Genomic DNA, 19,528 nt, shown 5'->3' on the forward strand with positions numbered 1-19,528 from the left:
TTTTTTTTTTTTTTTTTTTTAATTCCAGCGATGCTATTTTTACATTAAAAAAAATAGTAATAAAATACAAAAATTAGAGACATAAAACTATTAATAAACGTGAAATAAAGGCGACAAGAAAACACAAATCCATTATTTTATAATTCATCACCCAATGAGTTCTCAAATTATTCGAACACAGTCTCAAAAGCTGTATCCCAACAGAGTTATAAATTCCAAAAATAAAAATTATAATTATAAAATATAAAAATAAAATAAAATAAAATAAAAAAACCCTGCCTTCTGGCAAAAAGGGATACACCAACAAGAGATTCTATAATTAATTAATATTTTTTAAATATATATATTGGGAAAAAAAAATGGAGTTTAAATTAAAGTCATATGTGCCAACTGTGTGAGGGGGATAAGGCTGGATATTCCGAGTTGGACTGTTTGAATAATCTGTCGGTTTGTGGGACACTTAGCCCTACACTCTTTGTCGTGTAGGGCACCTCCCTTAAAGTCATCCATATCAGCCACCTTTTGGAGGTGTTGTACCTAAACCTTAGGACTATCTCCTAAGCTTCCTCTTGTCTTCTCCTTAATTATTAAGGCCACGCTATCACATTCTCCTCTATTGGTTCTTTTTTGGATCTCTCTTAGCTATCACATTCTCAAAATCAATCAAAATGTCGGTTCCGACGTTCGGTTTTGATTCGCAGAATCGTGTTTAAAATCTAACACGTGAAACCTATCAATAAAATGATGAATACATTATCGAAGCATGTTGTAAGCTTTTTTATTGTTTAGTTGAATTTTGAATAATTACTCTCCAAATACTGTCCTTTTAGAATGTATAATAATTGAGAAGTTGCTGAATAGTTTTGAAAAAATCAAAAATAATTCTTGTTTCGTCTTTTCAATTACTATTTGAGTGAAAAAGTATAAAAAAAAAAAAAAAAGAAAAAAAAAACATTTTTTTCAAGTATATTAATTATGTTTAGTTTAAATATGATTTTGATCCACGAGTAAAGAAGAAACGTGCGTATCACCAGTATGTGTGGCCGACACGTGAGTGTCTTAAACTTCTTTGTTTGAGCTTCGGTTTATTAGTTTTTTTGTTCCGCGATGATAGGAACTTAGTCTTAAATAGATTATTACGAATACTTCATGGATTTTATTGAATGTCTTAATGTGAGATCCCACCTTAGAGAGGAGAACAAAACATTTTTTATAAAAGTGTGAAAACATCTTTCTAACAAAAAAAAAAAAAAACTTTAAGCAAAAGTCCGAAAGTAAAGTTAAAAAATAAAAATATCTGTAAGCCGTGAACTAAGAAAGGTTACATGATAGCACGGTAACCTCAGAAAGATAAAAAAGTGATATATTGATACATGAATAAACTGATACCAAACAAATTTCGAACTAATTTTGAAGGGATGAAAAATATAATATTAAGTAAAGTTTTGTGAGAGAAAGAGCCGACAATTTTCACCAGCGGACATTTAATAAATAATTATAATTATAAAATATAAAATAAAATAAAATAAAATATAATATAAAATAAAATAAAATAAAATAAAATAAAAAACCCTGCCTTCTGGCAAAAAGGGATACACCAACAAGAGATTCTATAATTAATTAATATTTTTTAAATATATATATATTGGGAAAAAAAAATGGAGTTTAAATTAAAGTCATATGTGCCAACTGTGCGAGGGGGATAAGGCTGGATATTCCGAGTTGGACTGTTTGAATAATCTGTCGGTTTGTGGGACACTTGGCCCTACACTCTTTGTCGTGTAGGGCACCTCCCTTAAAGTCATCCATATCAGCCACCTTTTGGAGGTGTTGTACCTAAACCTTAGGACTATCTCCCAAGCTTCCTCTTGTCTTCTCCTTAATTATTAAGGCCACGCTATCAGATTCTCTTTCACTGGTTCTTTTTTGGATCGTTCTTAGCTATTACATTCTTAAAATCAATCAAAATGTCGGTTCCGACGTTCGGTTTTGATTCGTAGAATCGTGTTTAAAATCTAACACGTGAAACCTATCAATAAAATGATGAACACATTATCGAAGCATGTTGTAAGCTTTTTTATTGTTTAGTTGAATTTTGAATAATTACTCTCCAAACACTGTCCTTTTAGAATGTATAATAATTGAGAAGTTGCTGAATAGTTTAAAAAAAATAAAAAATAATTCTTGTTTCGTCTTTTCAATTACTATTTGAGTGAAAAAAAAAAAACATTTTTTTTCAAGTATATTAATTATGTTTAGTTTAAATATGATTTTGATCCACGAGTAAAGAAGAAACGTGCGTATCACCAGTATGTGTGGCCGACACGTGAGTGTCTTAAACTTCTTTGTTTGAGCTTCGGTTTATTAGTTTTTTTGTTCCGCGATAATAGGAACTTATTCTTAAATAGATTATTGCGAATACTTCATGAATTTTATTAAATGTCTTAATGTGAGATCTTCCGTTGGAGAGGAGAACGAAACATTATTTATAAAAATGTGAAAATCTCTCTAACAAAAAAAAATCTTTGAGCAAAAGTCCGAGAGTAAAAGTTAAAAAATAAAAATATCTACTAACGGTAAGTTAAGACTGTTATATTCAAAGACTGAATTTCAAGATGAGGAAAGGTCACATGATAGGGCAGTAATCTCATAGAGATAAAAAAGGTAATATATTGGTACATAAATCAACTGATACAAAGTATAATATTAACTAAAGCTTTGTGAGAGAAAGAGCCGACAATTTTCACCAGCGGACATTGGTGGTGTCCCTAATGCATCGAGAACTTTCTTCCCACTTTCGGTAAGAAGAAAAACTTTGATTTGAAAGGCTGACCCAACATCTGTATCTATATATATATATATATACCTCTTTACAATCTCCTCAACCACCAATAAGCATCATTCATTCATCGCTCAAACAATTCCCTCTCCTTTCTTTCTCTTCTTTTTCTCAATTCTCAACCAACTTTTTTGCACTGAAAATGGTGTTGGTATCGACCAATGCAAACAACTTACTCTCAAAGCTAGCCAAAGGCAACGGCCACGGCGAGGATTCTCCTTATTTCGACGGCTGGAAGGCCTACGACACTGNCCAACACAAGTCAACCACACAACCCACCTCCACTCACCTCTTCGCTTGCCCTTTCCATGGCTGTCCCCTTCCCCGTCTTCGCTTCTGCCACCACCGCCACAACCTCCCACCAATCACTTTCTCTTTCCGTCTACCCCCGTTCCTTCCCCAGAACAAATTTCAATGTTGTTTCCTCCTCCTCTTCGCGCCCTTCCATCCGTGTGAATTCTGCCGCTTCTCCCTCTGTGGAGGCGGCCACCGCCGTCGACTCTGATCGGGCTGCCGCATCAGATTCTCGGTCTAAAGCCTTGCCGTTTCGGATTGGACATGGGTTCGATCTCCATAGGTTGGAGCCTGGGTATCCTTTGATTATTGGGGGAATTAATATTCCCCATGACAGAGGCTGCGAGGCTCATTCCGATGGTAATTTCTTTGCTTCTAGTTTGTTTTCCTGTTTCTGTGTTCTTGTTGGTTGCTGTTCTGCTGAAGAATTAGGGAATCTTCTTACGAACTTAATTGTTTGTATTCTAATTCTTTAAATAATTGGCTCAATTTTGTTGGTTTCATTCATTTCTTGATTGCAGCAATGACGAATTCTAAATTTCTACATGGAATGAGGGAATTTTATATTTACAAACTTTTAAATTTTGAAGTGGTTCTTTGTTTTGTTGATTTAGGGGATGTTCTACTTCACTGTGTGGTTGATGCAATTTTGGGTGCTTTGGGGCTTCCTGATATTGGACAAATCTTTCCAGATTCAGATCCCAAATGGAAGGGTGCCCCTTCATCTGTTTTCATTAAAGAAGCTGTAAGTAGTTCTGGCATACCAAATTCAAACTCACTGCCAAGTTTTGTTATCCTCTTTGCCTTGATTAATTTAAAATGATCTTAGGATTCTCTGGTTGCTTCGCTTTCATACTTGATATTATGATACCTTTATGTTTGCTTGAAGTTCACTTTAGGGGGACTAGTATGACCAATTATGAGAGGATGAAAAGTATAAGAAAGTAGAGCTTTTATTTGAGGTTGTAGGGAAAAATGAATGACTTTTAGAGAATATTAATGAATTTCTTCGTTAAAAGAAAGAAAAATTGATGTGAATGTTGTTGGAAGATAGGCTTTGTGAGATCCCACGTCGGTTGGGAAGGAGAACGAAACATTCTTTATAAGGGTGTGGAAACCTCTCCCTAACATACGTGTTTTAAAAACCTTGAGGAGAATCCCAAAGGAGAAGGCCCAAAGAGAACAATATCTGCTAGCGGTGGGTTTGCACCGTTACAAATGGTATTAGAGCCAGACACCGGGTGATGTGCTAGTGGAAGGCTGAGTCCCGAAGGAGGGTGGACATGAGGCTGTGTGCCAGCGAGGAGCTGGGCCCCAAAAGAGGGTGGATTGTGAGATCTCACATTGGTTGGGAGGAGAACGAAACATTCTTTATAAGAGTGTGGAAACCTCTCCCTAGCAGACGTGTTTTAAAAACCTTGAGGAGAAGCTCGAAAGGGAAAACCCAAAAAGGACAATATCTACTAGCAGTGGGCTTGGGCCGTTACGGGCTTGAGGTGTTTAGGCACATGCCTCAAGCATACTTCATTAAGGGATCCTCACTTCAAAAGCGAGGGGCAGAGAAAGGAAGTTCTACACAAACAGGGGAGCCTACCTTAAGGTGTTTAGGCACATGCCTCAAGCATACTTCATTAAGGGATCCTCACTTCAAAAGCGAGGGGCAGAGAAAGGAAGTTCTACACAAACAGGGGAGCCTACCTTAAGGTGTTTAGGCACATGCCTCAAGCATACTTCATTAAGGGATCCTCACTTCAAAAGCGAGGGGCAGAGAAAGGAAGTTCTACACAAACAGGGGAGCCTACCTTAAGGTGTTTAGGCACATGCCTCAAGCATACTTCATTAAGGGATCCTCACTTCAAAAGCGAGGGGCAGAGAAAGGAAGTTCTACACAAACAGGGGAGCCTAAGAAATTCTTCAAAACCAAAAGGAAGTGCGGAAGGATTTTCCGATTCACATTTGTATCAAAAGAGAAGAAAAGCTGCAAATCTTATAACCTTGGATTTCTCGTTTACTTCCCCCTCCGAAAAATACCATATGTTTCTGTAGTAGGGTCATGTAGTTGTCTGTCTTGTGTGAAATATTTTGGTGCACATAAGCTAGCTTGGACACTCCTAGATAAAAGATCTAGGTGCACGTAAGCTACCTTGGACACTCATAGATAAAAGATCTACGTGCACGTAAGCTAGCTTGGACACTCGCAGATAAAGAAAAGAATGGTGAGGTAAACATCCCTAATGAGTCTCTGGGAAAGGTAATCAATAATGAGAGACCTTTGTTCACCTGCTCTGTAGTTCTTCAATCTTTGTTAAACTATTGATTCATGTGTGCTTAAATATCATCCCAAAGTGAACACATAGAACATTGTAGGGGTACAAAATTTTAGACTTTCTCCTCTAATCTCGTATGAGCATATTAAAACACCATGGAATTTGAGGCCGATGAATCCATCTAGTAAACGGAAGTCGAAGTAAATAGTTTGAATTCGGTCTATTTTAGACTAAATAATGTTCCATTTTGTGATTGATGAGGATGTTTGGTGTTAATTTTGGGTGATATTCCAGGTGAGACTGATGCACGAGGCAGGTTATGAGATAGGAAACTTGGATGCCACATTGATACTCCAAAGACCAAAGCTTAGCCCTCACAAGGAAGCTATCCGAGCAAACCTCTCCGATCTTCTGGGAGCCGACCAATCTGTCGTGAATCTGAAGGCAAAAACACACGAGAAGGTCGACAGCCTCGGCGAAAACCGAAGCATTGCTGCCCATACGGTGGTCCTCCTAATGAGGAGATAGAACCCCTACCATTACTGCTGCTGCTGCTTTGTTAGTGTAATAGCAACAACACTGCTCCATTTCAAGTGGAATTTGCTTTAGTGTCAATACTTTGAATCTCCCCTCCCTTCCACAGTTAAACGTTTTAATCATTCAACAACGTTAAAATGAAAATGATATGGTGAAGAACATTAGAAATTGGCTACAATTATTATTATTTATTTTTTTTTTTTTCTTCTTGTTCTTGGTGTGTGAAAGATGTAAAGATGAGGTGGAAATTACTCTTCCATTTTGTCTAAAGCCAGTAATCATTAATTATATCTGAGTCGAATTTTGTAAAATTGGACCATATTTAATGTCCAATTGGACCATATTATAGCCGGTAATCATTAAATTTTTAAAAATTTAAATTTTAATATTATGGTGAGTAATTAGATGGGATAGTCCTTGACTTTTTATATATATATATATATATAATATATTACACATATAATTTTTAAAAATTTAAATTTTAATATTATGGTGGGTAATTAGACGGGGATAGAGACAAAGAATATAATCTCGTCTTTGACTTCATTTATTAACAGAAAAAAAATATTTTCTACTCCCTCCCCCGTTCCCCGTCTAAACGGTGAATCCCCTCTCTAATTGGGGCGGGTCTCGACAGGTAAAATGGACATCTATATACAAAAATCCTTGTTAAAAAAAATACGAGGAATTTCTCTCAAATTTTTTTTTTTCTGACATTCTCTAGTTTGCCTAATTAGCGTACTCCTCATTCTCTTCCATAATTTCCAAAAAAAAAACTGTATATCATATTATTATTGTCGAAACAAATTTTGTTCGAAAATATTGTTAGCTAATTTTTATGGGTATAGTAAAAAAAATGTGAACGGTATAAATTAACAATAATATCGATGAAGTAAGAGGAACTCACGCGTTTATAAAGAGGATCTCACCGAATAAGAAGTGGGACCGGGAAAGCAAACAATTTTAATCTCGATACACAGTTGTTAAAAGCAATCATGTCATTATTCAAGTCGGGTAATTTTTATTGGGCAAGTGAAATTATAGAAAGACTTCGACAGGAATAAATTCAAAACATCAAGATCAGTAAAAGCCACCAACTTAAAAAATTTGAGGTATAAATGTTGAATATTCAAATGGGTTTGGCTGAAAATCAGGTACCACCCATTTCAAATGATCCTTTTTGGGCTTTGAATCTCTGGGTTCAATTTTTTTACCATTTTTCGTGGTGGGTTTGCTTCAAAATTGCAGCTTTCTTTTGAATTCGTGGAGGATTGGATTAAGAACAACCCACACGCTTCCATTTGTTCTGTGGAAGGGCTGGATGAGTTTAAGGACATAGCTATCTTCCAGGACTACCATGGATTGCCTGAGTTTAGAAACGTAAGTGTTAAATTAATTCCAATTAATTAATTTAATTTCCGCTTAATTATGGTTAACTAATTGGAAAATAAAATTTGACAGGCTGTGGCGAATTTTATGGGAAAAGTGAGAGGCGACCGNCGAATTAATTAATTTAATTTCCACTTAATTATGATTAACTAATTGGAAAATAAAACAGGCTGTGGCGAATTTTATGGGAAAAGTGAGAGGCGACCGAGTCAAATTCGATCCTGACCGAGTTATCATGAGTGGTGGAGCAACTGGAGCTCATGAAACGGTGGCGTTTTGTTTGGCTGATCCTGGTGAAGCGTTTCTAGTGCCAGTTCCTNTGTCATGAGTGGTGGAGCAACCGGAGCTCATGAAACGGTGGCGTTCTGTTTGGCTGATCCTGGTGAAGCGTTTCTAGTGCCAGTTCCTTATTATCCAGGGTATTTGCCTCCTTCCTTTTTCTTTTTTAATTTAATTTAATTTAATTCAATTTTTGTTTTGACTTATTAATGTGTTTGACTTGACCCACAATTGACCAATCCACCTTCTTCAATTCTGTCCCAACACATTAAAAAAAAACAAGGATGAAAGTGACAGCTACCCATTTCTAATTCTTCCATTCAACTCAAACAAGTCCACGTCATTATTTTCATGTCCAAGTCAGCATGAGCTTTATAAATAATGAATTTAGTTAACAACGGAACGTTCCTTACATGGGTGCAGATTCGATAGAGATCTGAGGTGGCGAACCGGAGTGGAAATAGTTCCAGTCATATGCAATAGCTCAAACAACTTCAAATTAACAAGAGAAGCCTTGGAAACAGCCTACGAGAAAGCTGAAGAATCCAACATCAAAATCAAAGGCTTACTCATTACAAACCCTTCAAATCCACTTGGCACAGTGTACGACAGACAAACTCTTGAAACTGCTGTAGCATTCATCAACCAAAAGAAGATCCACTTGGTTTGCGACGAAATCTATGCTGCTACTGTCTTTGCTGAGCCTGGCTTCATTAGTATCTCCGAAGTCATTGAAAATGACATTAAGTGTGATAGGAATTTGATCCATGTCGTTTATAGCCTCTCCAAAGATATGGGATTCCCGGGATTTCGCGTTGGTATTATCTACTCTTATAACGATGCCGTCGTCAATTGCGCTCGAAAAATGTCGAGCTTTGGCCTCGTGTCGTCGCAAACACAACATTTGATTGCGTCGATGTTGTCTGATGATGAGTTTGTCGAGAGCTTCCTTGTTGGGAGTGCTAAGAAACTTGCTGCACGTCATCGAAACTTTACTAGAGGACTCGCTCAGGTTAGTGAATGAGTTACGATAAATTTAATTAAAAAATTTAAAATAAATTGAGATTATACTAAACTAAAATTTAATTTTTATTGTTAACATAGGTCGGAATTGGGTATCTAAAAGGAAGTGGGGGATTGTTCTTGTGGATGGATTTGCGTCATCTTTTGAAAGAGAAGACATTGGAAGCGGAAATGGCGCTATGGAGAGTGATAATCAACGACGTGAAGCTGAACGTGTCGCCGGGGTCGTCTTTCCATTGCTCGGAGCCGGGATGGTTTAGAGTTTGCTTTGCGAACATGGACGACAACACGATGGAGATATCCATAACGAGAATTAGAAACTTTGTGCTACAAAACAAGGAAGTAACAACGAAGATTAAGAAACAGAAGTTCTGCTGGCGCCAAAGCAGCCTTGAACTTAGGCTGTCGTCACGAAGGCTCGAGGACATAATGTCGCCGCACTCGCCATTGCCTCAGTCGCCAATGCTGCGTGCTACAACTTGAAGCGGAAGCGGAAGATATGGATGTTTTGACAAGCTTAACAAAAGTTACTTGTTTAACTGTTAGGGGTGGTTTATTTGATTGATTGATTCATCCATTTTTGTTTGTAATAATTTGTGAGTTGTGGGTTTTGTATTTGGGTTGTTTTTACTCGTTTTTCACTCATCAAATGGACGGGTGAAAAGTAAACGAGGGTTTGTTACAACTTGTAAGAACCATTCATATAAACCAATAACAAACAACTTTGCTTTCCATATGTGCAACTTCTAATCAATCCCACCGTTTGTAGATATTGTTTGTTTTGATCCGTTACGTATTATCGTCGGTTTCACGGTTTTTAAAACACGTTTATTAAGGAGATGATATGAACCAAGAGACATCAATCATACAATATACTTCAATGAAGATGTGAAGAAACGATTGTCAAAATTATCAAAAGATGTTTCAATTCATGCTACATTGAAGAAGAAATGAAGTTTGATTGTTGCAAATTTTGGGTGGGTTACACTTTAGAATAATTTAGAGTTATTGTATTTTAAGACTTTTTATTTAATTTAGGTTACATTTACATAATGGCTCATTATGGTCATTCATGAATGTTACAACTTTTGATATGCCTTTAATAGTTTCATTTTGAGGCTATATAAAGCCATGTTGTATGTTGTATTTGTAAGCAGACTTGGAAAATATAGTAAAAAAGCATTTGTGCTCTTCTTTAGCCAATGGCTAACTTTCTTTGCAATTTTATGTAGTTTAGGTTGCATGTAGAATTATTCAAGCTCGACATGATCAATCTTGCTTGTGGAGTGATTCGAATCTCAATCAAGTGTTCTTGCGTTGAGATATTTGATCAACAAGAATCATTCAAGCTAGACATGATCGATTTTGCTTGTGGAGTGATTCGAATCTCAGACAATGTTCTTGCCTTGAGATATTCGATCAACAAGGTCACCCCTATAAGAAATATTTCATTTTCCTCTCCAACCCATGTGAGATCTCACAATCCACTCGTTGGAAGCCCAGCCTCCTCACTGGCACATTCCCCCAATGTTGTGGAACCTCACAATCCACCCTCCTTGAGTGTCCAGTGTCCTTGCTGGCATACCGTCCAGGGCTCTTATATCATTTATAACAATCCAATCCCATCGCTAGCAAATATTGATCGCTTTTGCCCGATCATATCGTCATCAACCTCACCATTTTTAAAATGCATCTATTAGGGAGAGGTTTCCACCTCCTTATAACAAATGTTTTGTTTTCCTCTCCAACCGACGTGGGATCTCACACCAACAATTCTTCCCTCGAGCAAAAGGTTGTATTTTACTCTTATCCTGACAAACTCTCCCTCCACTTNTTAATTCAATTTTTGTTTTTGACTTATTAAAGTGTTTGACTTGACCCACAATTGACCAATCCACCTTCTTCAANTCAATTTTTGTTTTGACTTATTAATGTGTTTGACTTGACCCACAATTGACCAATCCACCTTCTTCAATTCTGTCCCAACACATTAAAAAAAAACAAGGATGAAAGTGACAGCTACCCATTTCTAATTCTTCCATTCAACTCAAACAAGTCCACGTCATTATTTTCATGTCCAAGTCAGNACAAGGATGAAAGTGACAGCTACCCATTTCTAATTCTTCCATATAACTCAAACAAGTCCACGTCATTATTTTCATGTCCAAGTCAGCATGAGCTTTATAAATAATGAATTTAGCTAACAACGAAACGTTCCTTACATGGGTGCAGATTCGATAGAGATCTGAGGTGGCGAACCGGAGTGGAAATAGTTCCAGTCATNGTTAACAACGGAACGTTCCTTACATGGGTGCAGATTCGATAGAGATCTGAGGTGGCGAACCGGAGTGGAAATAGTTCCAGTCATATGCAATAGCTCAAACAACTTCAAATTAACAAGAGAAGCCTTGGAAACAGCCTACGAGAAAGCTGAAGAATCCAACATCAAAATCAAAGGCTTACTCATTACAAACCCTTCAAATCCACTTGGCACAGTGTACGACAGACAAACTCTTGAAACTGCTGTAGCATTCATCAACCAAAAGAAGATCCACTTGGTTTGCGACGAAATCTATGCTGCTACTGTCTTTGCTGAGCCTGGCTTCATTAGTATCTCCGAAGTCATTGAAAATGACATTAAGTGTGATAGGAATTTGATCCATGTCGTTTATAGCCTCTCCAAAGATATGGGATTCCCGGGATTTCGCGTTGGTATTATCTACTCTTATAACGATGCCGTCGTCAATTGCGCTCGAAAAATGTCGAGCTTTGGCCTCGTGTCGTCGCAAACACAACATTTGATTGCGTCGATGTTGTCTGATGATGAGTTTGTCGAGAGCTTCCTTGTTGGGAGTGCTAAGAAACTTGCTGCACGTCATCGAAACTTTACTAGAGGACTCGCTCAGGTTAGTGAATGAGTTACGATAAATTTAATTAAAAAATTTAAAATAAATTGAGATTATACTAAACTAAAATTTAATTTTTATTGTTAACATAGGTCGGAATTGGGTATCTAAAAGGAAGTGGGGGATTGTTCTTGTGGATGGATTTGCGTCATCTTTTGAAAGAGAAGACATTGGAAGCGGAAATGGCGCTATGGAGAGTGATAATCAACGACGTGAAGCTGAACGTGTCGCCGGGGTCGTCTTTCCATTGCTCGGAGCCGGGATGGTTTAGAGTTTGCTTTGCGAACATGGACGACAACACGATGGAGATATCCATAACGAGAATTAGAAACTTTGTGCTACAAAACAAGGAAGTAACAACGAAGATTAAGAAACAGAAGTTCTGCTGGCGCCAAAGCAGCCTTGAACTTAGGCTGTCGTCACGAAGGCTCGAGGACATAATGTCGCCGCACTCGCCATTGCCTCAGTCGCCAATGCTGCGTGCTACAACTTGAAGCGGAAGCGGAAGATATGGATGTTTTGACAAGCTTAACAAAAGTTACTTGTTTAACTGTTAGGGGTGGTTTATTTGATTGATTGATTCATCCATTTTTGTTTGTAATAATTTGTGAGTTGTGGGTTTTGTATTTGGGTTGTTTTTACTCGTTTTTCACTCATCAAATGGACGGGTGAAAAGTAAACGAGGGTTTGTTACAACTTGTAAGAACCATTCATATAAACCAATAACAAACAACTTTGCTTTCCATATGTGCAACTTCTAATCAATCCCACCGTTTGTAGATATTGTTTGTTTTGATCCGTTACGTATTATCGTCGGTTTCACGGTTTTTAAAACACGTTTATTAAGGAGATGATATGAACCAAGAGACATCAATCATACAATATACTTCAATGAAGATGTGAAGAAACGATTGTCAAAATTATCAAAAGATGTTTCAATTCATGCTACATTGAAGAAGAAATGAAGTTTGATTGTTGCAAATTTTGGGTGGGTTACACTTTAGAATAATTTAGAGTTATTGTATTTTAAGACTTTTTATTTAATTTAGGTTACATTTACATAATGGCTCATTATGGTCATTCATGAATGTTACAACTTTTGATATGCCTTTAATAGTTTCATTTTGAGGCTATATAAAGCCATGTTGTATGTTGTATTTGTAAGCAGACTTGGAAAATATAGTAAAAAAGCATTTGTGCTCTTCTTTAGCCAATGGCTAACTTTCTTTGCAATTTTATGTAGTTTAGGTTGCATGTAGAATTATTCAAGCTCGACATGATCAATCTTGCTTGTGGAGTGATTCGAATCTCAATCAAGTGTTCTTGCGTTGAGATATTTGATCAACAAGAATCATTCAAGCTAGACATGATCGATTTTGCTTGTGGAGTGATTCGAATCTCAGACAATGTTCTTGCCTTGAGATATTCGATCAACAAGGTCACCCCTATAAGAAATATTTCATTTTCCTCTCCAACCCATGTGAGATCTCACAATCCACTCGTTGGAAGCCCAGCCTCCTCACTGGCACATTCCCCCAATGTTGTGGAACCTCACAATCCACCCTCCTTGAGTGTCCAGTGTCCTTGCTGGCATACCGTCCAGGGCTCTTATATCATTTATAACAATCCAATCCCATCGCTAGCAAATATTGATCGCTTTTGCCCGATCATATCGTCATCAACCTCACCATTTTTAAAATGCATCTATTAGGGAGAGGTTTCCACCTCCTTATAACAAATGTTTTGTTTTCCTCTCCAACCGACGTGGGATCTCACACCAACAATTCTTCCCTCGAGCAAAAGGTTGTATTTTACTCTTATCCTGACAAACTCTCCCTCCACTTCGAATTTGCTTTTGATTTAACTCAAAAGATCTCAGTGTCATTATAACGTTCTTCATCTTACTTATATCCCGAGTTAAATGTTTGAATCTTCAACTAAATAAGGCAATTTAGAAGAGCGGGTAAGAGCTCTAACGAATTAGTTGGTGGGCAAGCATTGTTTTCTTAAATAATAGACGTTATTTGATATTGAAAAGAGATTGGGTTATTACATCTTACAAATGAATAGCAAGAAGATTGCCTTGAATTGTTTGTTTCAATAATAGTTATTGTTTGAGTAAGCTTTACTCTCGTTTATTTTGTTGGGACATGACCATGCCTACATTACATCAAATAACTCGAACTCATCTCATTTATTAAGGTAGTGGTTGTTGGGTTGGTTGTGATGTTCCTTACTATGTCCCCTAGTGTTCTATGCATTGTCTTTTCATTCCAAAGAAGCTTTCCTTATACAATAATACACACAACTTGCTTCCTTCTTCATTATTCTTTGCCCTCCACGTTATCTTTGGCAAGGTCGATATCGATGTCGTTACGTAGGAGATTTCAATTTTATATGTTATATTTGATGAATTTTTATTTTTACAAGTACGCACTTTTAGATTCTATTTCTCTCGTTTTTTTAGTTCTGAAATACATGATAGTGAATAATTGAATATTTGATCGCATCTCAAACGCTCTCAAAAAAATAAATTTAATTATACTTCAAATAAGAGGAAAAAAAAACAAAATAGATGATATGGTCCTTTAATACCAAATCTCATTGGGTCCAACTTATATAATAAGTCAAATATTTATAACTATATATATATTAGTTATAAGTCCATAAGAAAATCAAAGTGGGGTCAGAATAGAAATNGTGGCGAACCGGAGTGGAAATAGTTCCAGTCATATGCAATAGCTCAAACAACTTCAAATTAACAAGAGAAGCCTTGGAAACAGCCTACGAGAAAGCTGAAGAATCCAACATCAAAATCAAAGGCTTACTCATTACAAACCCTTCAAATCCACTTGGCACAGTGTACGACAGACAAACTCTTGAAACTGCTGTAGCATTCATCAACCAAAAGAAGATCCACTTGGTTTGCGACGAAATCTATGCTGCTACTGTCTTTGCTGAGCCTGGCTTCATTAGTATCTCCGAAGTCATTGAAAATGACATTAAGTGTGATAGGAATTTGATCCATGTCGTTTATAGCCTCTCCAAAGATATGGGATTCCCGGGATTTCGCGTTGGTATTATCTACTCTTATAACGATGCCGTCGTCAATTGCGCTCGAAAAATGTCGAGCTTTGGCCTCGTGTCGTCGCAAACACAACATTTGATTGCGTCGATGTTGTCTGATGATGAGTTTGTCGAGAGCTTCCTTGTTGGGAGTGCTAAGAAACTTGCTGCACGTCATCGAAACTTTACTAGAGGACTCGCTCAGGTTAGTGAATGAGTTACGATAAATTTAATTAAAAAATTTAAAATAAATTGAGATTATACTAAACTAAAATTTAATTTTTATTGTTAACATAGGTCGGAATTGGGTATCTAAAAGGAAGTGGGGGATTGTTCTTGTGGATGGATTTGCGTCATCTTTTGAAAGAGAAGACATTGGAAGCGGAAATGGCGCTATGGAGAGTGATAATCAACGACGTGAAGCTGAACGTGTCGCCGGGGTCGTCTTTCCATTGCTCGGAGCCGGGATGGTTTAGAGTTTGCTTTGCGAACATGGACGACAACACGATGGAGATATCCATAACGAGAATTAGAAACTTTGTGCTACAAAACAAGGAAGTAACAACGAAGATTAAGAAACAGAAGTTCTGCTGGCGCCAAAGCAGCCTTGAACTTAGGCTGTCGTCACGAAGGCTCGAGGACATAATGTCGCCGCACTCGCCATTGCCTCAGTCGCCAATGCTGCGTGCTACAACTTGAAGCGGAAGCGGAAGATATGGATGTTTTGACAAGCTTAACAAAAGTTACTTGTTTAACTGTTAGGGGTGGTTTATTTGATTGATTGATTCATCCATTTTTGTTTGTAATAATTTGTGAGTTGTGGGTTTTGTATTTGGGTTGTTTTTACTCGTTTTTCACTCATCAAATGGATGGGTGAAAAGTAAACGAGGGTTTGTTACAACTTGTAAGAACCATTCATATAAACCAATAACAAACAACTTTGCTTTCCATATGTGCAACTTCTAATCAATCCCACCGTTTGTAGATATTGTTTGTTTTGATCCGTTACGTATTATCGTCGGTTTCACGGTTTTTAAAACACGTTTATTAAGGAGATGATATGAACCAAGAGACATCAATCATACAATATACTTCAATGAAGATGTGAAGAAACGATTGTCAAAATTATCAAAAGATGTTTCAATTCATGCTACATTGAAGAAGAAATGAAGTTTGATTGTTGCAAATTTTGGGTGGGTTACACTTTAGAATAATTTAGAGTTATTGTATTTTAAGACTTTTTATTTAATTTAGGTTACATTTACATAATGGCTCATTATGGTCATTCATGAATGTTACAACTTTTGATATGCCTTTAATAGTTTCATTTTGAGGCTATATAAAGCCATGTTGTATGTTGTATTTGTAAGCAGACTTGGAAAATATAGTAAAAAAGCATTTGTGCTCTTCTTTAGCCAATGGCTAACTTTCTTTGCAATTTTATGTAGTTTAGGTTGCATGTAGAATTATTCAAGCTCGACATGATCAATCTTGCTTGTGGAGTGATTCGAATCTCAATCAAGTGTTCTTGCGTTGAGATATTTGATCAACAAGAATCATTCAAGCTAGACATGATCGATCTTGCTTGTGGAGTGATTCGAATCTCAGACAATGTTCTTGCCTTGAGATATTCGATCAACAAGGTCACCCCTATAAGAAATATTTCATTTTCCTCTCCAACCCATGTGAGATCTCACAATCCACTCGTTGGAAGCCCAGCCTCCTCACTGGCACATTCCCCCAATGTTGTGGAACCTCACAATCCACCCTCCTTGAGTGTCCAGTGTCCTTGCTGGCATACCGTCCAGGGCTCTTATATCATTTATAACAATCCAATCCCATCGCTAGCAAATATTGATCGCTTTTGCCCGATCATATCGTCATCAACCTCACCATTTTTAAAATGCATCTATTAGGGAGAGGTTTCCACCTCCTTATAACAAATGTTTTGTTTTCCTCTCCAACCGACGTGGGATCTCACACCAACAATTCTTCCCTCGAGCAAAAGGTTGTATTTTACTCTTATCCTGACAAACTCTCCCTCCACTTCGAATTTGCTTTTGATTTAACTCAAAAGATCTCAGTGTCATTATAACGTTCTTCATCTTACTTATATCCCGAGTTAAATGTTTGAATCTTCAACTAAATAAGGCAATTTAGAAGAGCGGGTAAGAGCTCTAACGAATTAGTTGGTGGGCAAGCATTGTTTTCTTAAATAATAGACGTTATTTGATATTGAAAAGAGATTGGGTTATTACATCTTACAAATGAATAGCAAGAAGATTGCCTTGAATTGTTTGTTTCAATAATAGTTATTGTTTGAGTAAGCTTTACTCTCGTTTATTTTGTTGGGACATGACCATGCCTACATTACATCAAATAACTCGAACTCATCTCATTTATTAAGGTAGTGGTTGTTGGGTTGGTTGTGATGTTCCTTACTATGTCCCCTAGTGTTCTATGCATTGTCTTTTCATTCCAAAGAAGCTTTCCTTATACAATAATACACACAACTTGCTTCCTTCTTCATTATTCTTTGCCCTCCACGTTATCTTTGGCAAGGTCGATATCGATGTCGTTACGTAGGAGATTTCAATTTTATATGTTATATTTGATGAATTTTTATTTTTACAAGTACGCACTTTTAGATTCTATTTCTCTCGTTTTTTTAGTTCTGAAATACATGATAGTGAATAATTGAATATTTGATCGCATCTCAAACGCTCTCAAAAAAATAAATTTAATTATACTTCAAATAAGAGGAAAAAAAAACAAAATAGATGATATGGTCCTTTAATACCAAATCTCATTGGGTCCAACTTATATAATAAGTCAAATATTTATAACTATATATATATTAGTTATAAGTCCATAAGAAAATCAAAGTGGGGTCAGAATAGAAATAAATGAAACTTTGGGGGGGAAATGAAAGAAAAAAAAGATAAGGTAAGAATGGGTGGGCTGTATTTTGAGAGTGTGATGTGATATGTGACATCAATTATTTAAGTTATTTATTTTAATTAGGTTAATGAAATAGAAAATATTAAAACAATGACAGGACATCATTGGACAAGACCAATCAGAAACATAGCCACCTACGCATTCTGGAAATTAAAGTATTAAATAATGCAATTCGTGACATAAGTAATACTTTATAATATAAATAAATAAATATATTTCTGGTTTTATTTTTTTATGATAAGGTCGGGTGACCAAGCTTTTTGGTCTACCATGACTGAAATAACCCATTTTTATTATTTGTTCTTATCATGACTGAAAATAGTGGTTTAATTGGTCAAAGAGTTTTTATTGTAATAGAATTTGAATTTGATTTGGTTTTGTTTAGTAATAAATGCGTAGGACGTTTCATATTAATTTCATTATAAAGTTGTGAATTTTTACGACCATAATTGAGATCAACAAAACGTAATACAACAATACAATCTTCATTCACTGACATGGATGAGCATCCTAGTTATGATCTGGACAATGGACTGAAGTTAAACTAATGAGTTGACGTGTAAGATTTCACCTCGGTTTGAGAATAAAACGAAACATTTTTTATAAGAATTCTCTAACAAACGTATTTTAAACATCTTGAGAGAAAACTCCAAAGAGAACAATATTTATTAACAGTAACTTTGATCATAAAATAAAATATGTTTTTATTTTATGTCAGGGTCATTAATGTAAACTTTGATCACAAAATAAAATATGTTTTTATTTTATGTCAGGGTCATTAATGTAAACTGCCCACTTGAATATTAATGAACCAAATTTAAGAAAAATAATAATGGTTAAAATATAATGCATTTGTGTTTAAAATAATAAGATCAAATTTTAACATCAAAAAGTAATTAGGCTGTCTTAATTATTTTGATTGTGATAATCATCGGTTAACTTAAATGATAGAAACTTTAACCTTTTCTTATTATTATTAATATAGAAACTTGTTAAGTAGTTGTTTTCATGTATATTTTTTTATTCATATAATTATTAATTGTGACCTTAGTATATATTAGTTTTACCAACTTAAAACAATACATATCTAACTCCATTTTCAATATTATATTTTAAGAAAATGATTGTTAACTTTGATTACCATAGTCTATCTAACTTAAGCCAATTAATTAATATATTCTTATCTCTTCAAATAAAATAATAATAAAAAGATAATATTGTTTTTTTTTTTTTTTTTAAGTCCAATAATTTTGGACAAAAATAAATTTTTTTGAAATTACACAAATAAACACACCGACCGTAACAACCGAGTGCGTGTTATGTATACTTGTCAGCCTCATGATTTTAAAACGCGTATACTATAGAGAAGTTTTCACACCCCTAATATTTCGTTTTCCTCTCCAATGGATATGGGATCTCACACAAATATATTTTCGTAAGTGGCTTATTTTTTCTCTAATAAAATTTAAATTCAAATATTAGGAGTAAAATTAGACCATAACAAACATAAAATACAAAAAAAATCAAGAATTAAATAAGAAAAAAATCCAACACGAACTAAAACGAACCAAAGCATGAAAGAAGTCGGTCCACCAAACGAAAGAGAGAAAGAAAACTTGGGTCGAAGCCCAAGTTCCTTGGTCGGCCCCATGTCGGGCACATAGGTCCGTGTGATCGAGATTCAACTTAATTCAATCTTTTTTTAAAAAAAACAAAAATCATAAGAGCTCTATCCCATGCTTCATAGGTTATCAACTCGAGTACATAGTCACCGTCATCGTCAACCATATAAACTTAAGCACCACTTGGTACTACGAGAAATAATGGATATATTTGATAACGAAAATAGTATGATAGACCTTTTATAAGTGAAATATTTCTTCACAAGAACAAGAAATGATAAATTCATCATCATACCCATTAAAAAAAAAAAAAAAAAAAAAAAAAAAAAAAAAAAAAAAAAAAAA

General features: G+C 35.8%; 3 protein-coding genes and 1 pseudogene across 3 annotated transcripts in view; 3 read left to right on the forward strand and 1 right to left on the reverse strand.

Moving 5' to 3' along the window:
- The first annotated feature begins 2,896 nt into the window (after positions 1–2,896).
- LOC111807362 (1-aminocyclopropane-1-carboxylate synthase-like) lies at positions 2,897–9,356 on the forward strand. Its single transcript, XM_023693063.1, is given in 9 exon segments — positions 2,897–3,124; positions 7,064–7,091; positions 7,186–7,317; positions 7,496–7,604; positions 7,673–7,745; positions 8,029–8,617; positions 8,710–8,833; positions 8,836–8,872; positions 8,874–9,356. Coding segments are annotated over 9 exon segments (1,473 nt in total). The 5' UTR covers positions 2,897–2,981; the 3' UTR covers positions 9,112–9,356.
- On the forward strand, positions 3,098–6,138 carry LOC111807348 (2-C-methyl-D-erythritol 2,4-cyclodiphosphate synthase, chloroplastic-like). The gene is made up of 3 exons (XM_023693040.1): positions 3,098–3,493; positions 3,748–3,878; positions 5,695–6,138. The coding sequence occupies exons 1-3, from the start codon at positions 3,148–3,150 to the stop codon at positions 5,926–5,928; spliced, it is 711 nt and encodes a 236-aa protein (XP_023548808.1). The 5' UTR covers positions 3,098–3,147; the 3' UTR covers positions 5,929–6,138.
- A 1,365-nt stretch (positions 9,357–10,721) lies between the features above and the next one.
- On the forward strand, positions 10,722–15,552 carry LOC111803938 (annotated as a pseudogene).
- A 3,803-nt stretch (positions 15,553–19,355) lies between these two features.
- LOC111803947 (heavy metal-associated isoprenylated plant protein 39-like) overlaps positions 19,356–19,528 on the reverse strand; it is a 1,549-nt gene continuing 1,376 nt past the window's right edge. Inside the window, exon 4 of the mRNA XM_023688573.1 lies at positions 19,356–19,372. Within this exon, the coding sequence (XP_023544341.1) occupies positions 19,356–19,372 (17 nt within the window). The remainder of the gene's footprint in view (positions 19,373–19,528) is intronic.

This window comes from Cucurbita pepo, chromosome LG01 (genome assembly GCF_002806865.2).
Source record: "Cucurbita pepo subsp. pepo cultivar mu-cu-16 chromosome LG01, ASM280686v2, whole genome shotgun sequence".
In the NCBI taxonomy this organism is placed as follows: Eukaryota; Viridiplantae; Streptophyta; class Magnoliopsida; order Cucurbitales; family Cucurbitaceae; genus Cucurbita; species Cucurbita pepo.